At 45.7% G+C, this 15649-nt stretch overlaps 1 protein-coding gene across 5 annotated transcripts in view; it reads right to left on the bottom strand.

Annotated features, from left to right (window-relative positions):
* SCN4A (sodium voltage-gated channel alpha subunit 4) overlaps nucleotides 1-15649 on the bottom strand; it is a 107271-nt gene that overhangs the window by 42704 nt on the left and 48918 nt on the right. For all 5 annotated transcript variants that reach the window (XM_083470421.1, XM_083470422.1, XM_083470423.1 and 2 more), the window contains 5 exons: nucleotides 11837-12004; nucleotides 9110-9233; nucleotides 8187-8425; nucleotides 2655-2828; nucleotides 77-433 (listed from right to left, as the gene is read on the bottom strand). In XM_083470421.1, coding sequence (XP_083326547.1) covers nucleotides 77-433; nucleotides 2655-2828; nucleotides 8187-8425; nucleotides 9110-9233; nucleotides 11837-12004 — 1062 coding nt within the window. The remainder of the gene's footprint in view (nucleotides 1-76; nucleotides 434-2654; nucleotides 2829-8186; nucleotides 8426-9109; nucleotides 9234-11836; nucleotides 12005-15649) is intronic.

Below are 15649 nucleotides of genomic sequence, written 5' to 3' on the forward strand. Positions count from 1 at the left end.
TTCAATTTTGTTGTTCTGTATGGGACAAGGACAATAAAGATTATTGTATCGTTATTATTTCCTAGTTACTACTCACCACCAGGTTCCCAATGACCATGACCATCATGAAGACAATGAGGCACAAGGTCTGCCCTGCCACTTCCATGCAGTCCCACATGGTCTCGATCCACTCCCCGCAGAGGATGCGGAAGACGATCAGGAAGGAGTGGAAAAAGTCGTGCATGTGCCAGCGCGGCAGCGTGCAGTCGCTGCTGATCTTGCAGACGCACTCCGTGTAGCTCTTCCCGAACAGCTGCATCCCCACCACGGCGAAGATGAAAACGATGATGGCCAGCACGAGGGTGAGGTTGCCCAGGGCACCCACCGAGTTGCCAATGATCTTGATCAGCATGTTGAGCGTTGGCCAGGATTTGGCGAGCTTGAAGACTCTCATCTGCGGAAGCAAGAGGAATCCTGCTTAGCCCCTGGAAATCTCAGCTGCTAGACACAAGATGCAGGCACCAGTGCAGGAATTCAGGACCTGTGGACCCACACATGTTGGGAATCCAACTCCCATCAGCCCCATCAATGACCATAGACCAGTGGTTCTCAACCTGTGGGTCCCCAGATGTTGTTGGACTACAACGCCCATCATCCCTGAGCTCTGGCCTTGCTGGCTAGGGATGATGGGAGTTGTAGTTCAACAACCTCTGGGGACCCACAGGTTGAGAAAGGCTGCCATAGACGATGGGAGCTGCCGTCCAACAACATCTAGAGGGCCACAGTTTCCCAATCCTTGCCTTAATGCTTAGGACATACAGTGGTACCTCGGGTTACATATGCTTCAGGTTACAGACGCTTCAGGTTAAAGACTCTGCTAACCCAGAAATAGTACCTCGGGTTAAGTACTTTGCTTCAGGATGAGAACAGAAACTGCGTGGCAGCAGCGCAGCGGCAGTGGGAGGCCCCATTAGCTAAAGTGGTGCTTCAGGTTAAGAACAGTTTCAGGTTAAGAACGGACCTCCGGAACGAATTAAGTACTTAACCCGAGGTAACTTAACGGAGATCTAGAGCTGATCATCTGCAAGTTGTTGTACTGAAAGCCTGTTCCCACCCTCCAGACTTGGAGTGCTTCAGCCACAGCCTTATAGATACTTGAACCTCACCTAGCAGACGTAACATTTCTACTCCTCTTTATAGCTAAGGTAGGCTTTATAGCCTGTAGGCTCTGGCTTTCGCACCTAGGCTTTCCGTTGTTGCGCTCATAACCTAGGTTTAAGGGACCATTTAGATCCTAGCTTTCATATCTCAGTTTCTAACGCTGGGGTTGTGGGATGTCAAGATCTAGTTCTATAGCCTCCAAGTGTCCCTATTTTCCAGGGACTCTCCTGGATTTACAGATGCCATCCCAGTTTCTGATTTGATCCAGGAATGTCCTGCTTTTCCTTAGGACATCCCTATTTTCATTAGAGAAATGTTGGAGGGTGTGGCAGGATGTCTCTATCAGAGAAATGTTGGAGGGTATAGAGTTATCCAACCTCAATCCATCTGAAGGCAGCCCTCTAGGGGGATTTTTAAAAATGTTTAATGTTATATTATGTTTTTATATCTGTTGGAAGCTGCCCAGAAAGGCTGGGGCAACCCAGTCAGATGGGAGGGTTTAAATAGTAATATTACTGTGCATATATAATATTACTATTTAAACCCTCCCATCTGACTGGGTGGAATATGCACAAGAAGAACAAACAGAGAAGATTGGAAAATGTTTATTGAATATATGGGGGTAAATTGTGTTCACTTGAAAAAGTTGGCAGCATTAAGATAAATTCAACAGCGTAAATAAGTTTTGATGGATGTCATAACGGAATACTGAATGGTTTATGTAAAATACGCAGGGATTTATGATATGCAAAATGAACCGTGGAAAGAGAAGAAGTCTCTGATATTTTAAGGATGTTTAAATGAGCATTCAAAATAGTAAAACAGAAAATTTAATAAAAATCATAAAATAACGAAAAAATAGTAATATTATTGTAATGTTGTTGTTGTTGCTGTTGTTGTTGTTATTGTTATTGAATAGGTCGTCCCTATTTTCATTGGAGGATATGCACACACACAAACCCATGCTGTAAAACCCAAAGGATTAGAAACTGGCTATTCTCTGGACAAAATACAGTTGATATTCTTGCAAGGCCAAATTTGCACAGCAAATAGTAGACTAGTTAGCCCTGATGGCTGCAATGGCACATGCTTCCTTGTCAACATCACCAGTGTCTTGGTAGAGTCGCTCTAGGTTTCCTCAACCTTGGCCCTCCAGATGTTTTTGGCCTACAACTCCCATGATCCCTACCTAGCAGGACCAGCGGTCAGGGATGATGGGAACTGTAGTCTCAAAACATCTGGAGGGCTGAGGTTGAGGAAGCCTGCTCTACCTTAAAGGTGGATAAGGCAACCAGGAACAAATCAACAGGCACTCAGCACAGACATTTCAGCCTGTGAGGCTGTCTCTGGCACTGGTCAGTTTTCTGCGCAAGCGCTGGCGAGCTGGCTTGTGGCACCTTCCAAAATAGCACAGGGACGCCTCGCCCCCGCTCTGCCCGGGGCGGGAGGAAAATATTGGCCCTGCTTCAGAAAGAAGCCGCAGGGACACAGGATGACATAACAAAGTCACCTACCAGACGGAAGGAGCGTAGCACAGACAGGCCCTGGACGTTGGCGAGGCCGAGCTCAACCAAGCTGAGAGTGACGATGATGCTGTCAAAGATGTTCCACCCAACCTGGAAGTAATCGTAGGGGTCCAGAGCAATCAGCTTCAGCACCATCTCTGCAGTGAATATCCCTGTGAAGACCTGCGGGGAAGTGCCGTGAGAAAGAGGACACGGTGAGAGGCGGGCCAAGTCAGCTGTTCCACGGATAAGGGGCAGAGGAGAAAAGAAAGCCAAACAGTCTTCATGTATGCGACAACGACCGCGAGAGTTCTAATAGCGCAAGGATGGAAGACTGAAGAAACCCCAACTAAAGAATCATGGCAAGTAAAATTGATGGACTATGCAGAACTGGCAAAACTGACATACAAGCTACGGGACCAGGATAACTGTGACTTTAAAGATGAATGGGAACCCTTTACAAAGTATTTGAAGACGCAACAAAGCGAACCGGACTCCTTGGCTGGCTTTGAATAAACATTCACAAACTTTTTCTTGATAATAATCAGCTAAATAGTATACAACTTTGTAACATGCAGGAAACAGCATTCTGAGGGAAATCAAAGACTGGAACTGAGGGAAGCCAGGAGGTGGGGGTGGGTGGGTTTTGTGGGGGTGGGTGGGTGGGGGGAGGGAGGAAAAATGGGGGGGGGAATAAGGATGATATGTTTCTGGATAATATGTTTTGTTTTAATTTTGAATATTTTTTTTTAAAAGGTTTAAACTAGGCCACAACTTTGGGGCTTGTGGAAGATGAGATGGGTTGGTATGGCAGTAAGTCTGATCATGAACCAAGCAGCCCACGTGCTGGGCAGTGCCTTTGGGATCTTGGATCCTGCTGGCAACCTGGGTGAGTGATGTCAGGGCCACCCAACCCTGAGCTCAGGTCACAAGTACAGTCGTACCTTGGTTTTCAAACGCCTTGGGAGTCGAACGTTTCGGTTCCCAATCAAAAACCAGAATTGATTGTTCTGGTTTTTGAGCATTCTTTGGAACCCGAACATCTGACATGGCTTCTGCAGCTTCCGATTGGCTGCAGGAGCTTCCTGCAGCCAACCGGAAGCCGCGCCTTGGTTTCCGAACGTTTTGGAAGTCGAACGGACTTCCGGAACGGATTCCTTCCGACTTCTGAGGTAGCACTGTATAAGCTAGCACTCTAACAAGGGTGAGGTGAGGGAAGCAAGCACCCTTTGTGTGTCAACAAGCAATTCACATTATATTTCTCCCAGTATTTGGTTACAGCATTTATCATATTCAACCGTGTTGGAGTAGTGTTTGTTCTTTGAAAAAAGACGAAGAAATACTCTCCCTTGCATGAAGAATGACGGAGGGAACACGAGGCTATATGTTTGCTGCTCTTCTAGCTACAAATATGTTCCTTTCCACAATTTATGTCCAATGAATGTAGGGCTATTGCACCAATGATAGATGACCCTGAGAAGCTCAGACATTTGCTCCACGTTTCCCACAGATTGAAACAGAAGCAGAGAATTGATTCAGCCTCTTTGCACTTTCCCTCACTTCCTTTAGCATGCCTTCTGCTATTTCTGCCGACAATTTCCAGGGAACTGCTACCGACAATATTTAAATATTTGTTGTTGTTGCCTATCCTAAACCTTTTAGCAAAGATGTTCTCAAATTACATTCTTGCCTCTTTTATTTGTCAGCTAACATATTCCTTTTGCCAGAGTTTGTGTTCCTCTTTATTCTTTTTTTAAATAGATATTTATTAAAGATTTTCCATTTTATTACATTAAAAAGCCAAAAAGAAAAAAAAGAAAAAGAAAAATTAAAAACATATACAGTTTGTAGTCCTTATTTTCAATAACATATTTCCCTGACTTCCCCACACCTCCCCTTCTTATATTCCAATTCAGATTGTTAGTTCGACAAGTTCTTATCCCCAATTTTTTAACCTTTATATATTTAATTCATTATAAAACCCGATTTTACCTTATAAACATCAAAATTTATGTGTTCCTCTTTGTGACTGGGAGCGGCCGCAGAGACCACATAACACCGGTCTTGAAAGACCTACATTGGCTCCCAGTACGTTTCCGAGCACAATTCAAAGTGTTGGTGCTGACCTTTAAAGCCCTAAACGGCCTTGGTCCAGTATATCTGAAGGAGCGTCTCCACCCCCATCGTTCTACCCGGACACTGAGGTCCAGCACCAAGGGCCTTCTGGCGGTTCCCTCACTGCGAGAGGCCAAGTTACAGGGAACCAGGCAGAGGGCCTTCTCAGTAGTGGCGCCTTCCCTGTGGAACACCCTCCCACCAGATGTCAAAGAGAACAACGACTACCAGGCTTTTAGAAGACATCTGAAGGCAGCCCTGTTTCGGGAAGCTTTTAATGTTTGATGTATTATAGTATTTTAATATTCTTTTGGAAGCCGCCCAGAGTGGCTGGGGAAGCCCAGCCAGATGGGCGGGGTATAAATAATAAATTATTATTATTATTATTATTATTCGCCTTGCTTGGACAAGAGTGAATTTCTTTGTGCTTTATTGATGTGGGTATTAGTTGCACAAACACCAAGGAGATGAGGTGGTAATTGGGCAAGGACCTAAACCGACTAGCTTTCGCTTTCATCCCAACAGGGCAGGCTCCCTGCTAACTCCACATGGTGTCAGAGTGTCTCTTTGTTAATTCCACAATAGCTTCCTTGATTCTGCTAATTCATCACTATTTTTTCCGAGAAGCTTTCATCCTAATCCCATTAGTTCTCATACCCTACAGAGGCTTACCCGAAATATATATACAACTGCACCTGTGCATATTCATCCTCTGAAGGCTCATCCATATTTTTGTTTGCCCCAACGCTTTCCTTTGGGGAAACCTGCGGTTTAGCGCTGAATTGCAGCAGACAGCATGTGGGTTTTCCGCAGATGGCCATTTGTTCCAATTTAGCACCAAAGAGCGGGTTTTCCAGGGGAACGTGGCAGGGGAAGGGCAAAAGCTCACGGGAGGAGCGGAAAATAGCTTGGACCCATGCTGTCTAGGTGTGAATGAGCCCTCAACCTCCTTACCTAAGTCTTTCTTCCTTTCCCCTTCTGTCCATTGTTGTCTTTTTTAACACTCATATTAGGGACCTGCCTTTCGCTTGCGCTACCCGATGACCTGTCATGTGCATCAATGGCACTGCGTTAATAATATCAAGATTATTGTGTCTGGATTCTACCTTCCAGTGTTGGCAGAGCATTAATAACTTGGCAGCCTATCTGGGACCTGGCAAATGCCCCAGAAACCAGCACGCTTGCCTGGGGTTGGGTTTCGTCAAGGAAATACAAGGGGATTAATAGGACAAAACATGCCCACTGTGTTTCCTACGAGCTGTTAGAAACACCGCCAATCCCACCCTTATCCATCTTCCCTCTCTCCACCCCCCTCTCTTTTTTCTCTCCTTTTTTATTTTTATTTTTATTTTCTTCTCCCCCTAATGCCTCAACAAATGAAACGGATTTGTAAAAATGTTACATGGGGAAAAATATATATGAGGCACTACACTTCTGTAAAACAATAAAATCCTTAATAAAATATTTAAAAAAAAAAAAAGAAGAAGCTGGCTGCAGGCCCAGGTCTAGAAACACAGTGGGGGATTGTATGCCAAGAGTTATCAGAGGGCTTTAGTGCAAAACAGGAAGCCCCTAAATATTAACTAGTCTGAAGTTACCACCTGGCAGTTAAGAACTCAGTGGGAACTCAGTGGGACTTACTTCTGAGTAGAACTGTGCTGTTAATGCAGGGATGGGAACCTGCTGCCCTCCAGATTCTATTAAACCCAGCCAACATTGCCAATGGTCAGGGATGATGGGAACTGTAGTCCAACAAATATTTGGAGGTCCATAGGCTCCCTACCCCCGTGTTAACATATTGAATGTTTCAATATTTATTTTACTCTTTATACTGGGGATGAAACAGACAGATGACGGTTCTCAGCAAGGAAGTTTCAGTTCAAAGTTGAGCCAGGAGGGAGTGGGCTCCAAAATTCAGCAACTGATTTCAATGAATTGGGAGAGGACATTTGACGGCCACCGTAACAGAAACACTGTCAACTTGTTGCATTACTTATTGGGCTTTGGTGAGGGGGCAGAACAGGCCTCCCCCTGTAAAATGCCCCCTTCATTTTATTACCCAGAAATGGTACAGAGTGGCACCTATCGCTCAGCCCGATTAAAACTTTGTGGACTGAAAAAAGTTGGATTTGTTGAGCTTTAGGGGGAATAATTGCTGGGCAAAAACGATATGATGTAAGTTGTCAAATTATGAGTAGGGCAGCAAGGACCCTCATTTGGACTCTGTCTCTCTCTCAAGCCACAGCGCATCAGGGTCATCTACTGAAGCTAGCTGGCATCAAGTTACAGAATGAAGAACAGAGGGCTTGTGATTGGGAAATGTTCCATAATGAATTGAAAAAAATGTTTAAAAGTATAAAGGTAAAGGTAAAGGGACCCCTGACAGATAGTCGCGGACGACTCTGGGGTTGTGGTGCTCATCTCGCTTTATTGGCCGAGGGAGCCGGCGTACAGCTTCCGGGTCATGTGGCCAGCATGACTAAGCCGCTTCTGGCGAACCAGAGCAGCGCACGGAAACGCCGTTTACCTTCCCGCCGGAACGGTACCTATATATTGACGTTTGTCCACAGACAGCTTTCCGGGTCATGTGGCCAGCAGGACTAAACCACTTCTGGCGCAATGGGACACCGTGACGGAAACCAGAGTGCACGGAAATGCCGTTTACCTTCCTGCCGGAGCGGTACCTATTTATCTACTTGCACTGGCGTGCTTTTGAACTGCTAGATTGGCAGGAGCAGGGACTGAGCAACGGGAGCTCACCCCATCGCGGGGATTCGAACCGCCGACCTTCTGATCAGCAAGCCCTAGGCTCTGTGGTTTAGACCACAGAGCCACCCGCTCCCCCCCCCCGAAAAACCCCAGAGTCCTTTCTGATGGGGATAATTCAGACTGAAATTCCAAGGTGTCAAAAAAGGCTATTTATGCATGCCACTACTGCGGCCCATGTTTTGTTAACCCAAAAATGGAAAACGAGCGAGGTCTCAACAAAAGAAGAATGGCAACTTAATCTGACAGAATATGCACAACTTACAGACTTAACATATAGAACCAGAGAACAAGAAGAACGTACGTTTAAAGAAGAGTGGAAAATGTTTACGGAATATATGGGAAATAATTGTGTACAGTTGAAAACACTGGCAGCATTAAGATAAATTCGACAGTGTAAACAAGTTTTGATGGATGCGATAATGGAATACTGAATGCTATAGTTTTTGTAAAATACGCAGGGATTTATGATATGTAAAATGAACCATGGAAAGAGGAGCAGGAGGGAAGTCACTGATGTCTTAAGGATGTAAATTGAGTATTTTAAATTGTAAAACAGAAAACTTAATAAATCTATCTATCTACCTATCTACCTATCTATCTATCTATCTATCTATCTATCTATCTATCTATCACACAGAGGGCTTGTGGTTCTCCTACCAGGTTCCCCACATTCAAAACATCGTTGAATGCGTCTGTCATGGGGTAGTGTTCCATGGCCATGAAGACGGTGTTGAGGACAATGCAGATGGTGATCCCCAGATCAACAAAAGGGTCCATGACAATGAGCTTGATTATGTTCTTCATCTTCACCCAGAGTGGGCAGCAATTCCACACGAGGACCGCGTGGGCAAACTTGTACCACCACGGCGGACATTTCTGGTGCGCCTCTTCCAGTTCTGAAAGCAAAAAATCAACAAGGAATTTAAGAAAATGGGAGGAGATGTATCCGTGTATAAGACACCCCCAAACTTTTGACTTTATTTTTTAGGGGAAAAACCAGTCTTATATATGGAATAATACGGTAATTTGTATTTATTTAACGGCTTATGCAATCCCTGTTCTTGCTTAGTTCACAACAATTCACAGTATTAAAAATGATATAATGATAAAAATGATCATTATAATATGCAATGATCTTTGTCGTTGTTTTTCCTAATAATAATAATAATAATAATAATAATAATAATAATAATAATAATACTAATAATAATAATAATTTATTTATACCCCGCCCATCTGGCTGGGCTTCCCCAGCCACTCTGGGTGGCTTCCAAAAGAATATTAAAATACTATAATACATCAAACATTAAAAGCTTCCCGAAACAAGGCTGCCTTCAGATGTCTTCTAAAAGCCTGATAGTTGTTGTTCTCTTTGACATCTGGTGGGAGGGTGTTCCACAGGGAGGGCGCCACTACCGAGCAGGCCCTCTGCCTGGTTCCCTGTAACTTGGCTTCTCGCAATGAGGGAACTGCCAGAAGGCCCTTGGAGATGGACCTCAGGTAGAACGATGGGGGTGGAGACGCTCCTTCAGAAATGCCAGAAACAATCCAGCTCTACCCAAAGTCATAGCGGAATTTACCTTCCAGTGTGTTGGAGACTATGCTGAGAGCACTTTCTGCACGTTTATTCATGCCTGTCCCTTCTTGGTTTCCTACTTGGAGGTGGTTGTGGTCAGACTTCTCATGCTCCTCCGCTGTATCTGACTGCAACAGGGAAACAAGGATGATTTAGCACAGGGTATCTCACACCTTCTGCCTCCAGGTCCCACTTGCGACAGCTGAAAATGACGGAGGCCCACAAGCCACTCAAAAAATTGGTGGAACGCAGTGTCAGAGCTTGGCAAAATCAATGGGCGATTACTGGGATCGCTTTCTACGGATATCTAACCTATTTTTGGAAATTGCTAAATTCCTTGTCACATGTTTGCCTTGTGGCAAGGAGTTCCATAGCAGTTTTTCTCAAGCTAGGTACACACATTTACTTTGGACGTATCATGGCGCAACACCCACATTTTTGGGCAGATTGTGCTCATCCAGAGGCATTTTTCTTTCATATTTTCCCTTCCCACCTCCAAATGCCTCTCAAAGTTTTTCCACCCATCTCTTGTAATTTCTTCTCCCATTCTCCTTTCACAAGATCTCAGGGAGGTTCACGAGATAAAAGTACAAGGTAAAAGCACAAAAGCTGTATTTTTCGCTCTATAAGACACACTTTCCCCCCTCCAAAAATTAAGGGGAAATGTGTGTGTGTCTTATGGAGCGAATGCAGGCTCCTTGGCTTCAGCAATAGCAATGCGAAGCCTCCGAAGCGCAGAGGGAGAGCTCCCCCCGTGCTCCGGAGGCATCGCTTTGCTTTCGCTAAAGCCGCCTGAAGCCCCCAAAGCGCAGCAGGAACTCCCACTGCTCTCCGGGGGCTTCAGGCAGCTATCCGCAAGCCTTCGGAGCGCGGCAGGAGTTCCCGCCGTGCTCCGAAGGCTTGCAGATAGCTGCCTGAAGCCTGGAGAGCGAGAGGGGTCAGTGCACACCAATCCATCATGCTCTCCAAGTTTCACTTCGCTGGAGAGGCACTGCACAGTTTTCCCTCTCTGCACAGCGCCCCTTCAGCGAAGCGGGAGGAGAAATGGAAGGGGCTCGGTTTCTCCTACTGCTTCGCCGAAGGGGCGCTGCCTAGAGAGGGGGAGAATTTTTTCCCCCTCCTATGGTCCGGTGCGTCCTATGGTGCGGTGCGTCCTATAGAGCGAAAAATACGGTGAATAGTTCAAACAAAAACAATGAAACAATAACCCCCCCCAAAAAAAACACATTTAAAAGCCTGTAGAATATCAGTAAGCCAAAGACCAAGTTGAAGAGGAACGTTTTCATCTGGTACCCAAAATACCGTATTTTTCGCTCCATAAGACTCACCTGACCAAAAGGTGCACCTAGTTTTTAGAGGAGGAAAACAAGGGAAAAAATATTCTGAATCAAATGTTGTACTAAATATTTAATAAACTGCCGGTATATCAGAATAATATTTCAACCATGTAAAGTGAACAGCAGTCAACAGTGGCATTAATTGTCATTAACAAACGGAGAGAGACTTTATCCTCTAGTAAGGGGGGCAGGCAATGAAAATATATGAGCTTCCCACATTGAGTCCCTTAGATCTAAGGATTGTATGGTTTGGCCCTACACAATTAATTTTATAAAGCCAACAGAAGTGGGGCTTCCTTCCATTTTGTTCATTGCAGAGAGCTCTGGGGGCTTTCATATGAGGGAGGAATGAGGGAGGAATCTGATTCAATTCCCATTTAAAGTCAAACCTACCTAATTCACACCTTTGTACACAACACAAGGACCAAATCACAGCCACCCTTCAAATTTCACACTTGTGCAAAGGAAGGCACTACTGTCCCGGCAAGACCAGTGGCGGAGGGAGGGTCTTGCGTGGCAGCACGTCGCCTGTGGGGACGTGGGACGTCGCCCATGCGAGCGTTGTCCCAAGGGGGTGGCGCGCACACGCCCACCCATCCCAATGCGGCGGTCGAGGGCGGGGGCGGAGGGATTACACGGCTCCCGCTGTCTTTGCTTTACACCCGTGTAAGCGGCTCCTGTCCCACTTTGCTGCTTTAAAGCGACCTGCGGAGAAGGGAAGGACGGGAGCCATGGCTCCCATCCGTCCCTCCTCTGCGCAGCATTCGCTTCATAACACGCACAGACATTTCCCCTTACTCTTTAGGAGGAAAACGGTGAGTCTTATGCAGCGAAAAATACGTATATAATGAAGGTGCCAGGTGAACTGTTGGTGGGAGAGCACCCCACAAACGGGGATCCATTGCACAAAAGGCCTGTTCTTGTGTTGCCCACCCTCCAGGCCTTTCCAGGGAGCATTAGGAAGGATGGGGAATGCCCTCGTCTCTTTGCCCTTGTACAAGGACCCTTCTATTCCGGCTCCGGCCTGGTGGAACGCTCTGCCTCATGAGACCAGGGCCCTGCAGGATCTGATTTCTTTCCGCAGGGAAAGAAATCAGAAAGACAGAGTTGTTCCGCCTGGCCTTTTGGCTTGGAGCCAATTTGATTCCCTCCCCCTCTTTCTTTTTCCTTTCTCCTCCTGTGATGAGGCTGCATTTTAATATTTTAATGTTTCAATATTTTAATGCTATATTTTAATCTCATTTTTAAGTTGCATTCATTTAACTTGTTTTTATTATTGCTTGTTAGCCGCCCTGAGCCCGGCCTTGGCTGGGGAGGGCGGGGTATAAATAAAAATTATTATTATTATTATTATCGTTATTATTATTATTATTCCTCCTGTGCAGGCGACACACCTCGTCTATTGTGGCTGAGCGGTCCAGCACCAGGCGTGGGATGACGCGGCCATTGCAGTCTTTTGGCCCATCTTGATCACTTGGCGCCTCTTGATCAGAGTCCCCCGTCTTCTTTTTCTCCACAATAACGCTCTCTGCGGAGCTGCTGTTTGCTGCTTGCTCTTGAAGCTGTGGAGAAACCAGAGATCTGCGTGAAGCGCATTGCCATATATATATATAATGATTTATTGGAGGTACCCAGCACGGACTGGGCTCAGTTATGTTGAACTAAGAGTGGGTGCACTCTTCCCACCTAGGATCAAATCTATGCTTCCAGGTTCCATACGAAAGCTGCAGAGATAGCGCAGGATAGTGCGCACCCCGGAAATGATCTCCATCAGCTTCTGCCTTCTGGAAGAAGGTACAGGGTTATAAAGACTAGGACTAGCCGCCTGAGAAACAGTTTCTATCCAGATGTGATTTTGGTTTTAAATGCAATGTAAGGTAGTTTCTATGGGAGTATATTGTATTTAATTATGGGGTATCAGAGTTTTTAGGGGGCTAACCAGGCTGGGATAGCTGGCTTGTTGGTTTTTGAATGTCTGATGTAGATTTTTTCAATTTTGTTGTTCTGTATGGGACAATGACAATAAAGATTATTGTATCGAGAGATCAAGGTTCAACTCATTCAGCCAAGACACACAGGGTTGGTTTCCCTCCCTCCTACCTCATAGAGTTACCTGTGAGAACAAAACTGAGGGGTAGGGAGAACCAGTTCTATCTCAGAGAAAAAGTGGAACAGAAATGTAAATAATAAATAAAGATCTATACATATATATTTAGATGGTTATGATTCTCCAACTGAGAGCCACATTCCATAACTGGGTGCTATTTCATGCCGTGGCCAATTGTAACTGATGCATAATCTTCTTTATTATTAAAGTGTTGTAGGTCGGGAATATTATTTCTGTACCTTACGAGCAGGGGACAATAACAGTGACCTACATTAAAGCGCTCATTGTAATAATAATAATAATAATTTATTATTTCTACCCCGCCCATCTGGCTGGGTTTCCCCAACCACTCCGGGCGGCTCGCAACAGAATATTAAAAATACGATAAAGCATCAAACATTAAAAACTTCACTAGACAGGACTGCCTTCAGATGTCTTCTAAAAGTCAGATAGTTGTTTATCTCCTTGACATCTGACGGGAGGGCATTCCACAGGGCGGGCGCCACTACTGAGAAGGCCCTCTGCCTGGTTCCCTGTAACCTCACTTCTCGCAGGGAGGGAACCGCCAGAAGGCCCTCGGAGCTGGACCTCAGTGTCCGGGCAGAACGATGAGGGTGGAGACGCTCCTTCAGGTATACGGGACTGAGGCCGTTTAGGGCTTTAAAGCTCAGCACCAACACTTGTGCTCGGAAACGTTTCTTCTTCTTCTTCTTCTTCTTCTTCTTCTTCTTCTTCTTCTTCTTCTTCTTCGATTAATGATATCACACCCATCTGCCTAGGTTGCCGCAGCCACTCTGCATGGCTTCCAACACTTATAAAAACATTAAACATAAAAAACCCCTTCCCTATACAGGGCTGCCTTCAGATGGCTTGTGGGTTGGATAACTCCATACCCTCCAGTATTTCTCCAATGGAAATACAGTGGTGCCCCGCAAGACGAATGCCTCGCAAGACAAAAAACTCGCTAGACGAAAGGTTTTTTCATTCGCGATTTGCCTCGCAAGACAAATTCCCCTATGGGCTTGCTTCGCAAGACGAAAACGTCTTGCGACTTTGTTAAACCGTTTAAACCGTGCTTCGCAAGAAGAAAAATTCGCTAGACGGCAAAAATTGCGGAACGAATTAATTTCGTCTTGCGGGGCACCACTGTAGGGACGTCCTGAGGAAAAGAGGAACATTCCAGGATCAAATCAGAAACCGGGATGGCTTCTCTAAATAAGGGACTGTCCCTGGAAAACAGGAGCACTTGGAAGGTCTGCGTAATCATAGTTGAATGGCATCTGTTAATGCCGTAAGTAGAATTTACTTGCTTGTGCAGAAAAGATTTAAAGTATAAATATTCTGGCAGACTATTTCCCCTCCTCCCCTATTTTTATTCTGCTTTACGAAGGGGGAACTGAAGGCCTCATCCCTGGTCACTGAATGTTAGAACAAGGAAAACCCACATCGATTTGTCAGGAAAGATCTGGAAAAGGATGGGGGGTGTTTAGCACCTTGTTTGAGGAGTCTTTCTGTGTGATTCACATAGAGATGAGGGATAAATTCAAATCAGTTTGCGTCCAAAGCCAAAACCTATCTACATAATTGGCACATTCCAAAACAATACATGAACGGAAATCCAGGCAGCTATCAATACTAGCCATTGTTTCAATTTTGGATTGCAGTTTTTCAGCAAAAAATGCCCATATTGGGTGAAACTGCAGAGAAATGGATGCACGTTCAAAGAAAATACAGGTGCGTTCTCATGAGGACTTTTTTTATTTAAAAAAATCACAAATTGATGTAGAATTGTGATGAAACAGAAAATAAGAAACCGAGAGAAACCAAAATTGACCATTTGCTTATCCCCAGATCCACATTGTTTGCCTGACATTGTTTAATTCCCTCGTTTTATTTCACAAATTATACCTTTCCATCAAAAAAGGGGCCGGACCCCGTAGGTATTGAAATCAGCCCAGAGTCCTGTTAAGACTTGAACTATATATGGCATTCGTCTCAAGCCAAGTCCCCCTCCCGAGAAGATATTCGCTGTCTGGAAATAGAAAATCCACTTCCGAATGTTTAGATTAGAAGCACAAGGCCACAATACACGACACCATTCTACACACACACACATACGGACAACTGCCTGTTTGCACAACCCGAAAATTAGATTTGTATGGGTGGCTCGGGGTCAAGTGGGCGGAAGCAGCTGGCAGGGAAGGAGCCTGTTACAAACTCTGAGATGCCTGAAATGCCTTCTCTTGTAGATGCTTAAAAAAAAACAAAAAAAGAGACGAGGACATTCAAGGCCAGAAGAGCAGCTAGCGCAGGACACAGGGATAAAAAAAAAACAGCAAACATTTAAAGGCAAAGCTACAAACTTTGCTCTTCCCAATACAATAAGCAAACTGAAACATCCTTCGAAACTTTTACTCCCCTAAGTGCTCACCCAACTGACTTTTCCGCTGCACTTTCTGGGCAAAGGCCTGTCCCTGATTTTAAGGTTCCGTGATCAAGTGGGGGGGGGGGGGTTGCCTTGAGCTTTCTCCGTGAAAACCTGCTCTTTAAAGCTGAATCGGAGCAAATGTCAGTTTGGGGGTTTGATGTTTGCTCTGATTTACCGTATTTTTCGCTCCATTGGGCGCCCCGGACCATAGGGCGCACCTAGTTTTTAGGGGAGGAAATAAAGAAAAAAAATCTTATTTCCCCCCCCCCAGCCCCTAAGAGCAGCATACAGGCTGCGTGCAAACTCTCCCTGCCGGAGGGGTTGTGCGCAGCTATGGCACAAGCCACGGCAGCCAGCGGTATGGATCGCGCTGGCTGTTTTGGCTTCCTCTTTAGCCCCACGCAACCTCTCCCTGCCGAAGGGGTTGTGCGCGGCTATGGCACAAGCCAAGGCAGCCAGCGGTATGGATCGCGCTAGCTGTTTTGGCTTCCTCTTTAGCCCCACGCAACCTCTCCCTGCCGGGAGAGGCTGCGCAGGGCTAAAGAAGCCATAGCCACGTGCAGCCTCTCCCTGCCGGAGGGGTTGCGCGTGGCTATCCCTGAAGACTGGAGAGAGGGGTCGGTGCACACCGACGCCTCTCGCTCTTCAAGCTTCAGCAAAAGCAAGGCGAAG

This window comes from Podarcis liolepis (assembly GCF_965112155.1).
Source record: "Podarcis liolepis genome assembly, chromosome: 13".
Classification (NCBI taxonomy): Eukaryota; Metazoa; Chordata; class Lepidosauria; order Squamata; family Lacertidae; genus Podarcis; species Podarcis liolepis.